General features: G+C 40.7%; 2 protein-coding genes across 2 annotated transcripts; one reads left to right on the top strand and one right to left on the bottom strand.

The window, feature by feature from the left end:
• Window positions 1-2,289: 2,289 nt before the first annotated feature.
• On the bottom strand, window positions 2,290-11,897 carry LOC125317136 (translation initiation factor IF-2-like). Its single transcript, XM_048286812.1, has 5 exons — window positions 11,882-11,897; window positions 9,587-10,201; window positions 8,842-8,906; window positions 4,238-6,616; window positions 2,290-3,626 (listed from the first exon to the last, which is right to left on the bottom strand). Exons 1-4 carry the CDS (start codon window positions 11,895-11,897, stop codon window positions 6,560-6,562), a joined length of 753 nt encoding a protein of 250 aa, XP_048142769.1. The 3' UTR covers window positions 2,290-3,626; window positions 4,238-6,559.
• On the top strand, window positions 9,861-20,443 carry SDR16C5 (short chain dehydrogenase/reductase family 16C member 5). The gene is made up of 7 exons (XM_048287136.1): window positions 9,861-9,944; window positions 12,875-13,218; window positions 15,719-15,850; window positions 16,846-16,945; window positions 17,746-17,890; window positions 18,459-18,584; window positions 19,188-20,443. Exons 2-7 carry the CDS (start codon window positions 12,898-12,900, stop codon window positions 19,279-19,281), a joined length of 918 nt encoding a protein of 305 aa, XP_048143093.1. The 5' UTR covers window positions 9,861-9,944; window positions 12,875-12,897; the 3' UTR covers window positions 19,282-20,443.
• The last annotated feature ends 588 nt before the right edge of the window (window positions 20,444-21,031 follow it).

The raw sequence follows: 21,031 nt of genomic DNA, 5'->3' as shown, positions 1-21,031 counted from the left end.
ATACGGCCTGTAACACTGAAACCTGGCACAGCTAAAACACGAGCACAGGGTGGAAACCCGCTCGCATGCAAGCGTCCAGGTGTGCTTCCCACCCATGGAAACGTGACCACAGGGGCACACCTAAGCTCGAGGCCCAGAGAAGACGTTTCGGGACCCACGTTTTTGTATCAGGTGCCTATTGCTCTATCAGCCCTCGTTGCTCAAGTGCCACCATTGCGGAAACGGGGCCCATCGCCCTGAGGGCCGCGGCAGAGCCGTGCGCAGCGCCCGCCCGTACGATCCGGCAGGTGCCATTTTGTGGCACCACAGGCCCGAAGCGCTCCCGCCGCCCCCGCGGGGCTCCCCCGGCGCCGCCCCCCGCCCCAGGGGCCTGCGAGCGGCGGCACGGCGGGGACCCACACTCCGCCCCGGCCCCCACCGCCGCCGGGCCCCGCGGGCCGCCCCCGCCTGCACTACATTTCCCGGCAGCGCGGGGCGGGGACCGGCTGGGCCGGGCCGGTGCCTCGCCTGCTGGCTTTCCGGAGCGTCAGGAAGGGAAGGTTTGTTAGGGTTTTTTTATTGTAGGTGCGAGCCGAAAAGGGAAAGCCCCGCAGCCTAAAAAAAGCATCGCCGTTTCCTCCGTTGTCAGTGGGACCGGTAACAGCAGCGGCAGTCAGCGGTGGTGGCGGGGTGTCCAGCCGGTTCCCAGGTGGCTCTGCGGGGGAAGCGGTTCCTTCCTCTGGAGGGCTGTGTCACTTCAGAGGTCGGGTTTAAAAATCATTTATTTAATTTATGGTTTCATAATCGCTTCGCAGGCATCCTGGACACTAACAGCTGTTGGAGGATCGTGGTGCCTACGGGCTGGGACTGTTTGTGGGTGTTTGTTCCAAATGCAAAGTCAGGCTGTGTGAGGCTGTGGCTGTACACCACTGTACACCTTTCTAGGAAACACCAGGAATGTGACGTTGGCATCTGGGCCGTCTCTTTGGCCATACCTTCCTGACCAATGTTTTGTTTCCCAATGCTACGCCAGACATAAACAGGCAGTCTATGAAGCTATGTAAACACACAAAACTGTACCCACCAGTATTAGGGAGTGCAAACAAACAAATACAGACAACACGAAAATAAGAACAGAGGCTTCAAAGCTCAGGTTTGCTCTCGGTTGCTTCTAACTGAAAACTGGTGCACGAGCTGGCCTGTGCATTTTCTTTGCTCAGAAAGTTAGTAGATCATTGTTTTTCTTTGAGAACTATGGGTGACCTGTCAATTAAAAAAAAAAAAAAAAAATCTCTGTTAAACATGATGAAAAGCTTTTTCCCACCTTCCTTACTGACCTTCCCTTCCTAATACATTTTTCAATCTTGGTTTTCAGATGTCTAAAAATTTTCCAATGGAACTACATGTCCCCATATGGCAAATTTAAGCCCAGTGAAAAGATGTTTACTTCTTAAATTACTGTTGTCAGATGTTGGGCGTGATGCACAGATAAAACAATCCATGGATCACAGTTTAACATGCAACCAATATGCAGATGTACATTTTTTTCCAATTCAGTGGTACCTTCAGTAATTAATAGTTCCCCTAATTGCACACTATAAATACTATGTGCCTATTCTCTAGTGCCTACAAAGGCAGGTGAGATAAAACCCCAGGACTTTAATTATACGTGTGTGACATACTAACACGGACAAACCAAAAACGTGCACCTTACATACAAAAGGTCTTTTTCCTAAGGGAAAATTCACAGAGATTATCCAGAGATCAAAAGGCAGAAAAGCAACATTTCCATAATTACTCAGAAGCTGCTGTAATACACGAGCACATCAATTATATTTTCTCCATTTATCCATCAGGAACATTGAACACAAAACTGTTTTCTGTGGCTTAGGACATCCCTGACTGAATGTGTCCATATGCACTGGGGAAAAAGCACTTGTTTGCTTTCCCTCTTCTTACAGTGTTTGCCTAAGTACATGCTGCTGGCTACATGAGGAGTAAAATACAAGGTTAAATAGATGTTTTGACTAACACAGTATGGCTGTTCTTCTGCAATGAACAATGTCGCTGCCAGTGCTGTATAGGTGTCAGTCGTGTCAGATCAGCTGTGTACTTTAGCCTTCTGAAATTAAACACTTCTTTCTTTAAACTGCTGCTCTGAGCAATAAGTCCATTCTCCACAATCACTTTGCAAAGTGTCCAATACTTATTACATACATGCATAAAAGACTGTTGAAATGGGACTTCTAGTAGGCAATCACTTAAAACACTGGGTTTTAATACATTTTTCTTGTGTATGCATTTGTTTTATTAACAACTTGCATAAAATAATTACAATTTTCACCATGAAAATCAGTCTGATTTCCAGGACTAAGGGTGCAGAGGGAAAGGACAATTTCTTTTCTTTCATTTACATCTTGAGAATGACAGTCACTTGTTATCACCCACTTGTTTATTGTGAGAAACTGAATAATCATTCACTTCATCCACAACACTGAAGATGTTACATTCCTCTATCACACCTCTCCCCTCTCAGTTTTTCCAAGCTGTTGAAATGCCTCTTAGGCAAAAGCTATTGCACAGTGTGACAGCTTGTCACTCTTCCGCATACCTCCAAGTTGTTCTAGATCTTTTCTGAGATGGGAGTAGAAAGCAGGGGAATTAGTTCTCACTCAGCATGGAAGATGTGAATGCATGATGGATTCATTGTGGTGTGATTATTGCTTTATATTTGCTTATCCTTTCTTCCCTGAAAAACTAGTATGTCACTTTGCATGTTATTCTAATATACTTCCCAATGCTTTCCAAACTCTTTCCCTACTTCAAAGACCATTGATGTGGGTTTAAAAAGCAACCAGTTGTCAGCCTGACTGATTTTGAAACAAAATCCATTCTAAAACTAGGTAGTCTTGTGGTCTTGTTTTCTCCAAGTGTAATTTTCAGGGAGCAGGAAGGGGCTGAGGAAGATAAGGTTGGTGGAACTCTCCTTCAACCACAGGAAGTTAAATGGGCAACAGTGAAGTATTTTATAAATGGCTTTCTTTGGCTTTCAGCTATGGAATTAACATGTTACAGATTTCAAGTCTAGTGCAGAAAAATATTTCAAAAATTAGGTGAGCAATAGTGAGAAATACAGACCTTTCAGAAAATATAAGGGACTTACTTTATATTCAGATAGATGACAAGAAACACAGTGAGTACTAAGATAATATCCTGCATTCAAATGGAACAAAAATGGGGGAAAAGTTCTGTCTCTGTAATACTGAGATGATTTCATAGGATTTCTGTGGGTGAGGTTCCACACTTAGCAAGTGATGTCTTTGGGAAAAAAAAAATCACAAAATCAAAACCTCCAAAATCTATTCAAAGTCAACTGTGGAGAAAAAATTTTAATTTAGTTTCTCGGTTTCTAGTATAAAATACAGTGAAAGATAAAGGACTACAAAAGCAGTGATAGATTTTTTCCTTAGGGTTAGCTGAGAGTGAAGATCTCCTGGACAGGTTCCTTTCTTCACAAACTTCCTCGAGACTTTTTCATCATACCACTTTGTGCTGCTGTGGTATCACATGCATCGGCCCTTTGCCACCAACCAACATGATGCTCCATTTTGTCTATCAATAGCCAGCTAGAGGCATTACAATCAGAGCTGAAATGGGACAACAGTGAATTTTAAAATAAGAACCTTATATATAATACTGAAAGATACAACAGTTTATTGTAGGGAAAATGTATTAACAAATGCATTGGATGCATTTCAAACAAATGTAGGGAAACGGATGTAATAAAATCATCAAAGTGTAAATATAATAATAAATATACAACAAAATGTAGTACAACTTTTCTAAGGGTTGAGAAGTGTGAGTAAAAGAGCTGGACAGGATTTTTGCACCTGCTTTTAGATTTGAAATGTGTTTTTCCTTATACTCTAACTTTCTAACCTACAGAGTACTGCATAGGTCAATAGACTCATTAGTACTCAAGACCTCAAAGTCCTGAACACAAATCATCTCCCTAGTTTAGATCAGAATCTTACATGATGAAAACAGCAGTTTGCACTGCATGTTGTGTTATGTGTACCATGCAGCATAAGTGTGTAGCACTGAGGCACAGCCAGAACCACTGTGTGGAAATCAGGCCTGTACACTCTTAGCTTCTTTTGGGGAGTTGTTCAACTTAAATGTTACGTGGACTATTAAGTGGACCATAGAAATCCAGATTTGCAGATGAGGGAGAGTGATGTTCAAGTTTGTATCAAACCTGGCAAAGCAGAGGTGATTTAATCTCTGGTCCCTCAGAAATCAGCTGGATCACTCAGAAAGTACGTTTGAGTCTCTTTTGAAGTAACCGGAGGAACACAGCAAAGCCTTGTCCAGGCCAGTACACTCCTGTAAACCCTTCATGCTCAATGCTGATGAATTTTTATGTTCTCTGAGAAAATAGTTTCACCAAAATGTTTATGTGTGAATTTCCTCTGCAGCTGAAGACCCTAGTAACTTAGAAATTGTAGAGAAAAAAGCAAGTTAAAATCCAAAAGCAAAACCATGCTGTGATTTTGCATATAGCAGAGACTCAAGGGTTAATTTCATTGCAGCTGGCAGCTGAGTATGATATCATGGACATAAAAGTTTGCATAAAAATATCATCAATTTTTCCCTTCATAGCACTTTTCTCCAATTTGCAGGCCAGCAATGCAGAGGAATGTATCAGCTTTTATTTTCCTCACAGACATTAGCAACCTTATCTCAACTTTTGAGAAATACACAGCAAGCCAAAATCAACCATCACAAGAAATGCAAGTATATTCTGGCATTCACAAAGTTTCACTGAGGGACAGAGGGTATTTTCTGTCTTATTGAGAAGCACTTACATGAGGATAGGCAAAAGTCCTGATACTTAATAATCACATCAGCTGATACCCTAGAAAGTATGGTGCAGAGCTGGAAACTCCCATCTCCTTTAGGCCTATAAAAAACAAAGTAACAGACAGAGGAGCAAAGGACGTTTCCTTTTTTTTTTTTCTAATGGTAACTCAAGTATGGAATAAAGATGAACACTCAGACAATTAGTGGCCACACATTACAGAGTGCATTAGAATACACTAGAAATTCTGCACCTCACTCTCCTCAGGCTGTTTAACATCTAAAACAAAACAAAAAGCAACAGAATTTGAAAAGAAGGAAAAGCAGAGAAATTACTATTAGGTCTGGCACAGAATCATTATTGGTTTCCTTCTCCCTCTATCATTTCTCTTCACTTGTAGCCCCTACCTGCATGTAATGCTTCCCTGGCTTTCCATCAGGGCACAGATCTGCAAGTCCAGATGAGATATTCATGACTGCCACACTTGGGAGTCTTCCCTCCAGCACATGGAGCTTTAAATTAGTTCTTTGGTTATACCCTGCTTTTTCCATTCCATGTTCTCCTCCAATCCCTGCTTACACCTACTAGAACACACTCTCCAACCCATTGCTTTCCTATAAATTCAATTAATTAATTAAAGCCTTGCAAACAGCTACATAGCAGCAGTCTCTTTGCAGCTGATTGTAGCAGCCAACTGACTATCTGTTTTCATTGTGCATCAAAGTTACAGCTTATGCATTGGCAAATAAAATCCTAGTGCAGGATCAGAAAACACACACTGCTAAACAAAGCTGATTTATAACAGCTCTTGGACACATACTCAATATTTGAGCATATGCTGTAACATTTCTGCATCACACTAGAATGCACCCTTTTTTTTTCATTCATCTCACTATTCTGAATTAAGTGGGTTAACTCTGGAGGCAGATAGAAGCTCAGCTAACACTGCCTGATTACTGGACTGATATAACAGGCATTCCTGTATGGGTAAGGAACATAATTTCACACACACCCATGTGTATAATACTACCTGTTGCCAAGGTTAGAGGCAAGAGCAGCCAACCACAATTTCTCATCGCATGGGAGCCCCAATTAAGTTAGTCTTGTTTTGTAAGCTTTCACTCCTCTTGCCACACAATCCTCTTCACTGTGTGAACATATGACAAATTTCATCACAGAGCTGGCCCATATCAAAATATTTTCTTGCAGGTCTTTACTTATCCATTCAGATGAGGTTCACTCCACTGCCGAAAATGCTCGAGGAATGAAAAACAATCTATCAGGTCCTGGCATCGTAAACACATCTTAACAGGCAGTGAACTATGGGACCTGAGCATCCAGTGGCTAAGTCATGATGATACTTAGTGCTGGTGTATTCCTCTTCCAATGAGAATTTGTCCCTCTCTTGATTTGGTTTGCAGATGTTAATCAGTGCACCGAGCTGCTGGTTATATTTGCTGTGTAGTTCGTAAATACTTTGAACAGATGTTAATGCAGCACAAAGCACCCCCTCACCCTCACTGAACAGGGCTTGGCACTTTTCCCAGATGAAGTGAATGGGGCACCAGTGGGTAATAGTTTGCCGCTTCTACAATTCCTGTATTTTCAAATCTGCTAATAGAGGGAACTAGAATTCAGTAAACCTCTAGATGGCAAATATCACTCAAAGGAAATGCACATAGTAAATGAAAATTCAGAATGTCACTTAGTCTTCTGTGTTCAGGATGATGATCCTTCCTCTTGACTGGAATCTCCTTTGCCCCAGCTGTTTTTCTTCTGCAGGAATAAAAAAGAAGAGTCAATTTTGAAGAACTCTGGCTAAGTGGCGCTTGCCCAGTTTCCTTCAGAGTCAATGCAGGATACATCTGAGTTCTATTAACAAGGCACTAGGGTTTCTGTGAAGATCTACTCCTCTCTTAGCAGTTGCAATGTGTGACTAAGGACAAGTTTGGGTAGGCTGCAATTGCAGTGACATGCCTACAATTGTTAAAGCAGCTGACACTGCCAGTGAAAACTTACCATAGAATTATAGGATAGACTGATTTGGAAGGGACCCATCAGGATCACCAAGTCCTACTCTTGGCCCTGCTCAGGACACATCAAGAGTCACGCCATGGGCCTGAGAGCATTGTCCAAACACTTCTTGAACTTTGTCAGGCTTGGGGCTGTGACCACTTCCCTGGGGAGCCTGTTCTAGTGTTCAACCACCCTGTGGGTGAAAACCTTTTCCTGAGATCCAACCTAAAACTCTCCTGACTCAGATTCATGCTGTTTCCTTGAATCCTGATGAGAGCAAAGAGGTCAGTACCTGCCCCTCCACTTCCCCTTGTGAGGATGTTGAAGAGCACAGTGAGGTCATTTTAGGATTCTACAGTAAGCATTCAAAGAAAGTAGAAAAGATCAGGCTGTTTACAAGCATATTACACTATTCTTCTTCAACAGCTGGGGTATATGGGGGATAACTGATGCTTTAATATAAAAATATTTATTGCATTTTGAGTGTTCTGATAGAAAAAGAAATAATATGAGAGCCTTTAAGAGAATATGGCTGCAACAGCATGACAGGATATTCTTGTTTGGTTTTTTTAATCTAAAGTAAGGATGACTATCCTAATCAACATGCAATTGCATTTATCCAGCTTAGACCAACCTTTACTCTCTATTTGCTTTATTCATGCTTCTTATGACACATCTATAATCAAGATTAAATGGTGATGAAATCAGGTGAATGTAATAAAACATCTACCACAGATTCACATGAAGTATAAATAGCACTCTAGTGTGCTACTGGGTACACTGTTGCAGAAGAGGCGCCAGTATCTACCCAAGAACAGATGCCAAGTGTTTTCTTGAAGTTAAGGTACACCAAAATACAATATAGCCCTCAGTAAAAAAGGCTACAGACTAGCAGTACACTTACACAGCACAAGTACTACAGACAAGCAGAAGTGACAGCACTTACAACATTCTTCAAACATGTTCTTATGACTTGAATGACCTTGGGTTCCTTTGAAGACATCCAGCAGGATGTTACACGAAACAAACAAACAACACCAGTTCCAGTCCTACACTCCTGGAATTCTGACAGCACTCACAAATCAGTCCAAAAGTAATATGTGGCAAGAGGGAGGCATCCTCATCTGATACAAATTAGAGTAGTTCCATTTCTAGACTAGAATCAAGAGTAATGATTCCACTTGTGTCTTCTCTGACACAAGACTGTAAAAGATGCTAATCTGACAGTCTTAAAAATGGTTTCTCTACAAACTAATTTTAGTCTTTCATAATGTAGACTAGTAAAGTGAAGTTACGTGGTGAGTTTTGTTTCAACAAGTTTTATTCAGCAAGTTTCTTACATGCAGGTAATCTTCATACAAGGTGGGGAAAGGGGATGTGTCTCCCACCTTCTAGCCTCCAACTCCAATCATAAGGTCACTTTCAATGTTAAATGCTATTAATTTCCAAGTATTAGTGCAACACACATATTTAAACCTTTTTAAAATTAAATAAATGGCGTGGGTTTTTTACACTTTCTTGTTTTAAGCGAGCCACTTTAAACAATACAATCCACAAAAAGAAAGCAGCAGCCAGTGTCACTGTTTGGCTATCATTAGCCTCCTGAATGTACTACTTTAATACAATAATACTGGAAAGCTAGCATATTAACAATCATTATAATGATTTGCAAAGCAAATGCCTTCAGTCATACTTTTTCTGGTGGTACTAAGCATTCTCTCCTCATACAAACTGTCCAAAGTTGTGAATATTCAGCACCTTACAGTTTCAGAGTTCTGCTGCCTAAGGATGAGCATGTGGTTAAAAAAAACTCTAAAGCAATGCTGCCCTAAGGGGGATTTATGTATAGATAGCAGTGAATGCAGAGCATTTCACTGAATTAGCAAACCCAAGACTCTAGTCTGACTACAGCCAGAACATATTTTTTAGGCTGAAGTGTCATTCATTCCCTCAAAAGGATGCCACCCTGAAAGGGTCATGCTCACCCCAGTGAAACCCCTTCCATGCAGCATTGCTTCACACAGGCCAGATTGATGCCTGAAGTGGCCACCTAAAAAACAGAGACTAGACAAGAATACGGGAATAAAAGTAGGTATTTATTTGAAGTGCCTTCAAAGGTACACCCTGGGGAGTCCAGAGGCTACTTCCAAAATGGACCCCAAGATGGATGGCAGGTCACGAGTTCTTCACGCTTTTATAAGTTTGGTTCATTTGCATATCAGGGTTAATTCTCTAATTAAAGCTTCAGTGAATTATGTGATTTCCCAAAGCTTGTCCCCCTTTGGAGGCTTTTGGTTTATACTTTTTGGGCCTAGGACGGTCTAGGTGTCCTTGAAGAGCAGGCCTGGAGAGGCTTTGTTATGTCTGCCTAGCACAAGAGAGCAGAAATTAACAGGCTACAAGAAACTTCAGTTACACAGTAAGCAGTACAGGATTCGAAAAAATATAAAAGTTAAAACCCAAGGCATCAAGGTGACGTCTTTACATCAACCACGCCTTTAGGTACAGGTCTCAGCATGGAGTGATTACTACCCCATGCGTACAAATACTTTAAAACAAAAAAACCAAACCAAAACAAAACAAAGAAAAGCCCAAACCAAAACAAACACCAAACAGGGAAAATGCGGGGGAGTTGTCCCGAGGGCCTCCGCCCAACAAACTGCTCCGTCCTTTGAGCTTTTTACCCTACTCCGGCCTCAGCAAAGAGCCGCGGAGGCTAAGCGTCCTCACCACCACTCGGGGCCGCATCTCTCCTTCCCGGGGGCGGCCCCGCAGCTCCGTGCTGGCAGCTCTGTGCCGGGCCCGCTCCCCCCGCCCGGCTGAACCCCATCCCGGCGGCCGGCAGCCCCGGGCGGAGCGCCTGGCGTTCTGGCCCCGCGGAGCCCGTGCCGTGCCGTGCCGTGCCGTGCCGAGCCGAGCCGTGCCGAGCGGTGCCGCCCCTGGGCATCCGGTCAGCCCCGCGCGGGGGCGGGTTGACCGATAAAAGCAGGGCTGTTCCGTTCCGCTCCGCCCCGCTGTGCTTCTTGTTTTCTTCGCACCGCTCTCGCTTGCTCGTCCCAGAGCTGCTGCGCCGCGCCGGGAGGCGGAGGTAGCCCCGGTGCTGGGGCGCTGTGGGACGGGACAGGGTGTGCGGGCGCTCGGCGGGTGGATCGAGGGCCGTGGGCAGCCGGGCGCTGCGGCGCAGCGGCGCGGGTCGGGGAGGCGGCCTGAGGCGAGTGGTGAGGCGGTCACTGCAGCGGAACGCTGCTCTTGGGGGTTCTGATGATGCTGGCTGGGTTGGTAGGTGCGCTGTGCCAAGTGAGAATAAGGTTATCCAGCATCCTCCGGGGACTGAGGAAAATAGTGCTACGCCTCAGCCCTTGAACAGCCTTGGCTACAGGACTGCTGTGTTTTTGTGGGATCACAACTCTCCCGATATAGTGAGAAAAAGTAATCCTTGCCACACCCTGCTCGGGTGATTGCATGATCAGCCTTTAGTTCTTCGACTAGCAGAGGTGGTGTGCCGCTCAGCTGCCAGCCTCCGTCCTGCCCTTGTGATTCGTGAGCAGTGATATTCTTTAGGAGCCTGTCAGGCCTGCAAGAGCCTGTCGGCGGTGAGTGTTGGCACCGGTACCAACAAGCCTTTGCTGGCAAAGTTATCTGCACTTGAAATTTGTCTGATAAGAGAATGTAGAACGTCCATACTTCTCTTCTGCATAAAAGCCCTCCACACTTATGTCTGTGTGGATGTAGGCATACTAAAAAACAATACAAGGCATCAGAAGTGATCTGAGATCTTAGACGTACCAAAGATCCCCTCAGTTAATTCACTTGTAAATACATCCCTGCTCACTTTAGTTGAGAAGCCAAAATCAGCCAAGTGAGTGGCAAATTTGATTGTATGGATATGCTTGACTACAGTAGCTGGTGTAATTAGCAATGCTAATGCATTGGGTGAGAACGGAGGCCCAGTCAGATTTGGGTTAGGGGGGAGATGTGTCCGTGGAAATTAAGCATCTTATTGAAGGATGCAGAGTTGGTCTTAAAACAGGAAGTCTCCTGTGGTCTGTATGCATAAACAACTCTACTTCATGACGTGAAAGTCCTACTTTTCTGCAAGATCTAATGTGCCTGTGACCTATACAAACCTAATATATGAATGTTTTACTTAAAGAATTACTGGCACAAATTTTTAACTGGGTTTAGGTCAAGTTGTGTGTTGCCTCTGAAGGCAATTGCCTCACTTGGTTTTCCATAGGGATTAACTTTAACATCCTTATCTATGCCAGAGATACCAGTCCTCTTTCATGCAAATGGAGGATTTTATGTTAAGTGCGTTAAATTAGTGCAATCAAGTTAAATTCAGTAACTGCATTTATTTTAAAGACTTTTTGCTTCTGTTTTAGACTCAACAAAGATTGTACATGAAATTTAATAACATTTTTCCTTTATAACTCTATTTTTGCTTAAAACTGTAATAGCTCTATAGATATGAGAGCCTATTGCAGGAAGTGCCAATATTGACTCTGGGAAAATGTTCCAATGCTATTTTGATATTTGTTTCATTACTTATTGATGTTACTGCCTCTGTGCACTTTTTGTCACATTTTAATGAGAATGAAGAATAGAAAGTACTCAATAGAAAGCATTCACCCCATGACTTTGCCAGAAGGAATTTGTTTTCCTACCCACTATGTCTTTGACAAATGTTTTTCTGTTATCAGAACAGTTTTAAGATGTCCCAATGTTTCTGCCAGAAAACTTTCTGAAATAACTAGCTCTGCTCTAGCAGGGGCCTATTTCATTTCAAGACCGGCCTAGTTTCCCATGTAGAAAACCTGAGACTCATGGTAACACATGTATGTTCACATGCTAAATTTCATGAACTTTGCTCAGAGTAGCAGAGACCTAAGTGACTTATCTCCTGGCACTTGTCAAACATGATTACCTATACACATAGATAGCAAAATTAGCTAAGAGATGTAATCAGACTGGGCACGTAGTGCTAAAGGTTGAAGTGTAAGTGCCAAAGTGCTCTACCTTTACCTGAGAAAGAAGACATTATTGCTTCATAATATTGTTAGTCAAAGATTAAAACCTGTTTTGACCAAGGATTAATTTCTTGCACAACTTTTTGTAATGGAAAATAAAATAACATTCCTCCAAGGACTTCAAGGCCTGCTTGGTGTCAGCATTACTGGGATGTGTACAGACTGTGAGGTTAAACACATACCTGAGATGGTATGATTCAAGCCTATGACATTAATGCAGGGAGGTGAAGAGAAGAAACTCAACAGCTTTGCAGTGTGTTCTTAAAGTGTGTTCAGCTGCAAAAGCAGGCTCTCCTCAATAAAATAGTAGGACAGGTAGCTGAAAAGTCAGTAGTGACAGTTATTTACCTAGTATGCTTTGGAGATTTATAAGCATATTGTCTTCTGAAGCTCCTTATGCTAATGTTTTCTCAGCACAATTGGGACTGTGACTTGTTCTGCATATGATTTCATGGTGACAAGGAGTGCCTACAAAGCAAAAAAAATTGTAGTCCTAAAAGCAGAATTTTTCCTGACATATAGTACTAGTTTGTGAGCACTAAAGTTCTTTGATCAAGCCATAAGTTTTGATTTGTAGTTGTCATGCATTTCTGTTTAAGATGCTCAATGGGCACACTTTTAGTATGAGTATGTATTTATTTATTTTAGATTTGTGTCCACATTCTGTCAGAGCAGAGAATGAAACTCATGACATGAGGGATGGGGAATTTCTAAAGCAGGTAAGGGCAGGTGTTTCCTACTGCTGCTGAATGGTAAATGAATTGTGTACTGCATCCTGGAGGAAAGTAGAAGCAACCTGAAGATGAGACAGAAACAGGACAAATCTATTAGATATGCAGGTGTAAGCCTATTTTTTTTTTTTAAACAACACTCAAAAGCAAGGTAGAGAAAATAATTAGAATGAATCTGAAAATGTTTTTGCAACGTTGATGTTTGCATTTTCTCTATGGTTTACCCTATCTGGCAAATGTTTTGGGTTTTTTATCAGGTAGCTGAAGAAATAGCCTGAAGATGAACTTCTTCCTGGAAACATTAAAAGTCATTGTACTTCTTGTTTATTACTTACTGGAGTCACTGGTGTTCTTGGTTGTGCCTAAACGGAAGAAGAATGTTAGTGGTGAAATAGTATTAATAACAGGAGCAGGAAGTGGCATTGGAAGACTCTTAGCAGTAAAGTTTGCCAGCCTTGGAGCCACGCTGGTCCTCTGGGATATTAATCAAGAGGGGCTCAACTACACACTTAGACTGGCCAAAGAAAATGGAGCAGGAAGAGTACACTCTTACATCTGTGATTGTAGCAAAAGACAGGATGTCTACAGAGTAGCTGACCAGGTAAAGTATCTTATTTGTGGCTTTCACACTATTCTAAGATGAGCGCATGTGTGGGTGTAAGATGCATGATTGAGTTTTCTAGTGGATTCAAAGCAAGAGATTAAAGTTAATTCATTCTGAATGTATTGTGCTTCCTATCTATTTCAAGAATTCTGATTTTTAGAGTTGACTTGTGTATCTCTATTCCTTAAAAAATAAAAAGAGCTGGCTTTCTTTTCCAGTAGCTCATTTTAACTGGGTAGCTTCTCATTCATTTATTCAATTAAGCAGGCACTTAATCATGAAGTGCGGAAAATTGATTCATTGAAGCTAAAGCAGTATTTCAAGTTCTGGCAGCCTTGTACCAAAAGTAAGCCCTAAAGACCATACATTGTAAAAAGGATTATCTGCTTAGGCAATTTTCAAATAATTCCATTACTGTGAAGAGATTTTTGCAGACTTACTTTATCTGGATTAATAAATGTATCTTGAGGTCTTAAATATTTCTTTCTTTCATTTCTGAAGAGCTTTGTAAACATAGCATGTGGTTAGATAATTTGGGCAGACTAGCAGCATTGCCGAAAGCTGAAATCGTTAAACAGTTTCCAGTGTAACAACCTGTTATCATTCACTTAAAATTTGCTATACTTAACTGTTGAACTAAAGGGTTTCCACAGTGAGTGTTTGCCTGGGCATGATTTTTTTTTTTTTAAAGTTCAGCTGTCTTCAGGAACATCTGCTGGCTGAAATAATGTTTTGGTGCTCTTTAAGAAGCCTTCTGCCTTTTTCTACTTGTGCAAAAATGACTATCACAAGCTTTCTGATATGTGAAGCTTGTGCATGAATTGCAGCTTGTTAGAGGCTATTGGTTTTGTATTCCAGTAATGCTGATCAGCCTTGGCCCCCCTTGCGGCTCTGTTACACCAGCTGAACTGGGCATCTGCTGTCCTTGCAGAGAAGTTTCACTTCTCTCCACAGGCTTGTAGCTGTGCTTCCTGCTGAACTGGGGAGGAGTATTGTAGTGTGAAGGACACTGGAATGAAGAAGATGAAAATTAACTTTTAGTTTTGAGGGCTAGCACTCTGGGCCCATGGAGAAAAGCAGTGGCTGAGCCATCTGGCCAAATTTGAAAAAGAGAACAGGGCATAGATCTGTGTGACATGGATTCAGGATGATGCAAGCAGAACTAGGCAGGAACAAAGAAGTTGTAGTAGGGTCCAGTGCATGGTTTCTCACAACCTTCTGTCAGCAGTTCAGCAACTGTCAGATTCACTAAAAATCCTCATGCTGATCCATATAGAAGAAAATACCCTACTACCATTACTTCAGAAATGTCATGTCCTGCTGATGATGTAGAATCATCCAATCTTATCAGTTACAAAAAGACTTTAATATTAGTATGACTGCTTGGTGCCACTGTTTACTTAGTGCATCGTAGCAGACTTCGGTTCCTAGTGTTCAGCATCAGCCTTTGCAAGATAAGACAGCATGGCTCCAGGTCCTGTTTTTTCCCCTTCCAGTGATTCAGCTTTATGCAGACTTGGAGTTTTGCAAGACTATGGTGAACTAAATTTATGCTGGCAGGGCAGAATGTGTTTGAAAACTTTGCTCCCTGTAAAACAGTCTTAAAGCCAAAATGACATCACTTTGGTAGGATGAAAACCCAAAGGCTCTGCATTATTAGATTCTTTTTTCTTTCTGTACCAACAGAATGAAGAACAACCTTTTGGCTATCAAGAGCTATAGCTTAAAATGTGTTTCTAATGTCCCTGTTCCAAAAGTACCCAACTCCTAAAGCTTAGTTAACAAAAATGGACATGAAAAATGAAGTTTGAGGAAGATGAGGAAGTTAAGCTAGAATAAAGTACAGGTGATAAATTACCCTTTAATTCTTTACTGTTATACCCACTTCATTTTTCCCAGACAGCTCAGATCAGTGAACTGTACTTCAAATTATATATTAGATATTTTCATTCTCCTTTGGCGAGCTGTCACAATATCTTGCTATCAGCTGGTCCATAGTCATTCTCTCAAATGAGTTTGTTCATGAATGTTCTCAGTCTGGAGCTAAAAGGAGAACTATACTTCCTCTTACTGAATTAAGTATATAGGCATTATTTTTTAGCCAACTTAATTTCTGGGGTAGAGTGTACCAGATTCTAGTCCAGAATTGCTCTTTAGTTTTAAGATGGGTTTACTGTAGCAGAATACTTGTTGCATTAGTTAATCTTTCTGCATTAGAGACTTATCTGGAATAGTTGTCCCCAGAAACAGAGGTGCTGACAGCAGAAGCTTGTGTGGAGCTGTTGGGCTCCACATATCTGAAGAAAATCCATTTGAGAGCTCACCTTTAAAAAGGCATCAGGTGAGACTGCAAGAACCTGAGGTGTTTGGATCCATAAAAAGCACAAGTTCAACTTACTTAAATGTGTAGTATTTCTGTTTGCTAAGTTTTCATATATAATACTTGGAAAGAATGTTTTGTATTTATTGCACACTATCTTGATATTGTTTGGTTTAGGTTAAAAAAGAAGTTGGAGATGTTAGCATCCTGATCAACAACGCTGGTATTGTAATTGGGAAGAGATTTCTTGATTCTCCAGATTCACTTGTAGAAAAAACTATGGAAGTGAACACAATGGCACACTTCTGGGTAATACCTGTATTTTGCATATACATACTAAGACATCCTTTTAACATGTTTTCAGTGTTAATTTTGCCTTTTGGAGCTCAGGAAAGGATGCAAGGATATAGAGCTCTTTGGAGGTTCAGTCAAAAATGATACAAGAAATTACTTACTTTGCTCTGGAGTCTGTAAAATTTTTTAAAAAGTGTGGCAGAATGGATCCTTTGGGAAGCTCTAGTGTAGGCAGGTGGATGCACTTCACATTTAGAAATGCTCTTAAGGACTGAAGTCTACCATCTGCTAAATTCTGAGGCTAGTCATTTGTTATGATCTCATTATTAATTGACATGAAGCAGGCCCACCCTAGTAATTGCTGCCCCTAGTAACAGAGAAGTGTTCAATTCTACTTCAGTTCTTCTGTTCTGTTAGTGTTCTAGTTGTTCTGTGGTTGTGATAATTTCAGTAAAAATACCACGTGTTCTGATAATGCTCGTAATAATAAGTGGAGCTTTTGTCCAGAGTGAGTAACCTGGTGTGCTTTTTCTTCCTTCCAGCAAAGGCAGGTCACCTATATGGTGTTTCTGTCATAAAGAATTGTAAAGAAAATATTCAATCATGTTTCAGTTTATTTAGAAATAAATTTAATCACAAAGATTTAATGAATTTAATAGAAGGAAAATGTGAAATTAAAATCTTTGCCGTTTTACAAAATTTGCAGTGAACACTTAATTCTCATTTGAAAGAAACTTCATGACTAGCTGCAGTTCTGTATTTAGCTCTCATCAAGCTACCCTCTGTGTTTGGTAATACTGCTGGGGTTGGGAAATTTAAATACTTGAAGGTTAGAATTCAAACAACAAGCTCCACATACACACACACACACATCCTTTCCATAATGGAAGGGGGAAAGCTTATTTAAATTGTAGGGAGAATTTCTCTAGAACCAACAAACACCTTCAAAATATTTTGGCATGTATCTTACTTGGTAAAATTTTACATTGCAACACTGATTTACTTTGCAGACTTACAAAGCCTTCCTCCCAGCAATGATTGCTGCTAACCATGGACACTTGGTTAGCATAGCAAGCTCTGCAGGACTGTGTGGAGTCAGTCAGCTTTCAGGTAGTGTATTAAAGTTAATATTAATTAAGATAATTAGTTTGATTTTAAATTCTGCAATCAATATCCATGGGGGGAAAAAACCAAACTGATTTTGAGTTTCTGGATCTTTCCATATAGGTAAAGCAAATAGCCAGACTTTTAAAACAGCTGACCTTAAATAGAGCATTTCTTTACAAAGAGTTTTCCAGAAGCTCAGCAGTGCTATGAAACAGGTTTTTCTGCCAAGGCAGTTAGAGGATCTAGAAGCCATATGGAACTTTGGAAGCTGAGAACCTCAATGTTGTTAAAGTTTACTTGCAGGTTTCTGATAGGGAAGAGGCCACTTTAGATTTAGAGGAAGCTCAGAAGGCATTGCTGGAACATGTATACAAAGGGGGAGGAATATGAAATAAGGTGACATAGCAGTAACAGAAATCTAGCTCCAAGGGAGCGATAATAACGACAAACTGAGTTTCAAGTTGAAACCATGCTAGAGAGTCTTTAAAATGTGAGTTTGATGCATAAGAAGTGAGTGCATGGATTTAAAGATAAGGTCTGGTATGAAAAAATAATTTCATTTATGTTGTTCTGTAGAGAGTGGAAAAGTGTTAGCAGGGATGTCGTGAGAAACCCTCTGTCTGCCAGTCTAGAACAATAGTTGATTTAGGAGAGGAAAGAAAAGGAATGAATCACATCAAAAGCAAAGTTTAACCTAATCCTGAAAACCATTCCTATTCTGATGTGAAGTGGTTTAGTATTGGACAGTAAAGTTTAATTTTTAAATTTAAATATTTAACTGCAATTAATGTTCTGTTTTACAGATTACTGTGCAAGTAAATTTGCAGCAGTTGGTTTTGCAGAGTCAATTGATATGGAGATGAGAACTCTGAGAAAGACTGGTGTTAAAACCACAATTGTGTGTCCTTATGTCATAAACACAGGAATGTTTGATGGTGTTAAAGCCAAGTGAGTAAATTCTTGTGAGGTTTTTATGAAAGTTGCATTTTTAGCATGTTATAAACCCCTATTTCCTTAATGAAAATCATGAGCCAGGCTTTTTTCTGCCTGTACTATTTTTAGGGCTGCAGATGGGTGTTAACATTGCTATCCAGTGACTGGGCAACTCAAAAGGCCTAGGTACTTTACTATTCATTTAAGCTGAAATGTGAAACGTAATTGGTGTCCTTTCCTCTGGAGAAGCCAAATGCTCTATTTGTCCTCTCTGGTTTCTAAACCTCCATTCACCTCCTGAAACTGGTGGCATAGCTTTGCTCAGTATGCATGTATAATGACAAAGTTTAGGAGTCAAATAAAAGCCTGGTGTGTCTTAAGATGAGCACTCTGGTTTTGTCTTATGAGAGGTCATACAGGGAGAAAATAACAATGTCCACTCACTCTAACATAATGAAGATTCTGTTGTTCATAGGACTTGTATTTTTTTTTGTTGTTGTTGAATAACTATAAAATTGAGACTTTCTTGAATGAAATACGAATCCAAAGCAATTTGTATAGCAGTAAATATTTTCTTTTTCAGGTGGCCACGTGTACTTCCCCTTCTGGATGCAGACTATGTGGCTGAGAAGATAATCACTGCTGTTCGGCAGAACCAAGAAATGTTGTTGATCCCACGCATCCTTTATGTTTTATGCTTTTTGAAAAGGTAAGTTATGCTTCTATTCGTCTTTTCCCCTCTCTCTTTGCTGTCCAGGGATGCTTCAGCTATGTGTTTGACTAAAAGTACAAATGAGGCTTCTACTTACTGGTGTGAATTTTCATTAAGTTCTGTACATTTTTTGAAGGGTTTTTTAAAATTTTTTGTTTCTGTGGGTTCAGTCTACCCTTGAGCAACAGAACAATGACAGAAAAGTCCAACTGTGCCTTGCTGACTCCACTGGGGTGCAGTTGTACTGTGGGCTGTAGAGACTGGGCCTGCTTCTCCATAACTGCATTTCAGAGAATTACTGGTTGGAAAAGACCTCTACGATCACTGAGTCCAACTGTAAACCCATCTGGTGTCTTGCTCCAGCATTAGGGCATTTTGACTCTGTTGCAAGCCAGGTTGGAATACTGATCTAGCTAATAACTCAGGCTGCCAAATGAGTGTAAAGGATATTTTGAGAGGACCAGTGGGTCTATATTCTAAAGAGTATACTGCCTTTGCCAGTTTTAGCCAGGTAAAACTAATTTTGTGATAAAACTGCACAACTCTTCTGATGTCTGTTTGTTCCTTTTTACCTTCTTCCTCAATGTCCCTACCTTACAGTTTCTTATCAGTGAAAGCAACTGTTCTCCTTTTGGACTACTTTGGAAGCCTTGAAATCATGAATCCCTTCAAAGGTCGACCAAAGAAGGAGTGAAAAAGCACAAAATTCAGAGACCAGCAGCTCTAAAGTGAATGTTAAAGGTGGTGGTGGGAAAAGTTTGCTTCCCTAGCAGCTGTGAACTTTGGGTGTCTCATTTCTCAATAGTAACAAGATTTTTAAAATTTGCTTTTCAGCTGGCTCTTAATCAACAGCTTTCATCTGAACTATTTTTTTTAATCCAGTGACTTGTTTTCTTTTCACTTCATTATGAAAATACATTAATTGAATTTAGTTGCTTTGCTTATGACTGTTTATAATGCCTTGAATGTGATCCTGCATCACAAACTAGTAATTGGCAACTTTGGGGGGAAGAAAGGACCAAGAAACCACATGTATTTAGCAGGTAGCCAGAAAAGCCTCTAGTCGACCTGACTTCTTGCTGCCATTCAGTGAACCATGAGGATGGGCTGTACTGCTGGTGCCATTACCATTCCCTGGTAAGCTGAGGAGTTCAAGAATTTCCTCAAACGACAGATTCTAACTCTTACAAATGAAAGTTTTGTGAGATAAAAATATGTGCTGTGTTGGTGAAAAAAAAAAGTTACATTTTCTAATTTTTGGAGGTGTGATCTCTCAACTCACAGATGACAATGGATGTTGGGGCAAGAACAGGGAAGGATGTGTGAATTATGCATTTGCTGCTAATCTACTTTGTGCCTAATTTATTTTAAAAGCTAATGCCACCACTGCAACTTTGTAACAGAAGTCTCTGTATCTTTTAACTACAGTATTTTAAGAATTATTTTAAATTGTCATCTCCTAAGAAGAGTAAACTTGTATTTATAAAGCATGAAACTGCCAAACCAGGGGGGCTATTGAATGTCAACTGAGACAACAAACTACTAAAAGCAAGTTATTCTGTTGTATAATAGGGGTTTCTCTTGGGATTATTTCAGAAAGGAATGATGCTGGTAGAACTGGAGTGAATGCTATCATTACAGCCATTGTTTGAGTAACAGCATAATGTTTTGATTCTCTGAGTTGGGTGACAGGTTGCCTTGTGTCTACAGAGACTTGTTTTACTTTCCTTAGGACTGTCCATTTATTTTGAGCATATGCTGAGGAGGCATTGCCCTTATTGATAATGGATGCTTGGAAAGCTACCTTGACATTTTGTAATCCAAAACAAGAAAAAGGAAGCTCCATGTGTATGTCACTTCTGTACATGCTAAGTCCACTTCATATCACAGTACTCTGTTAGCAATTGGTACAGCAATTGAAACAGTATGGAGAAAAGGGGGACTTTTTTAATGGGGAGTCTTTTTTTCATCAAATAATGGCCTAGAAGCTACCATCATTTCTCTTGTCTGTTCAAATAGTGAGGTTTATTAGCAGAGAAAGATTCATATAGAACTACTTTACTACTGGTGAGCAAGAAACACTGAGTAAAATAAGTGTGTTAAAAATCACCGTACCTTTTGTGATGGGTTGATGAGAGCTAGAATTCAGACTGATGAAGAAGAGACTTGTTTCACTCTCAGATCTGCAGCTTTTCTTCCTCAAAATTTGTACTCATTTTACAGTGCACCTCAGGAAACAGAAGTTAACCAGTCAAAAAAAGAGACTGTCTCAATGTGCAGTCCATACATACATTGCACTGTTCACAAATTCTACCACTAATAACTATGTGGTGTATCTGTGTCTTCAGACTCCTCACCTCTTTATACTAACAGAACATACTTTTCCCTCCTGGCTGTGTGTTGGGGTTTTAGGAGTTCTCCTTTTTTTTTTTTCCTCTTCAAAG

Source organism: Corvus hawaiiensis, chromosome 26 (assembly GCF_020740725.1).
Source record: "Corvus hawaiiensis isolate bCorHaw1 chromosome 26, bCorHaw1.pri.cur, whole genome shotgun sequence".
Classification (NCBI taxonomy): Eukaryota; Metazoa; Chordata; class Aves; order Passeriformes; family Corvidae; genus Corvus; species Corvus hawaiiensis.
The sequence above is the reverse complement of the archived record's forward strand: the minus strand, read 5'-3'. Positions and strand labels throughout refer to the sequence as shown.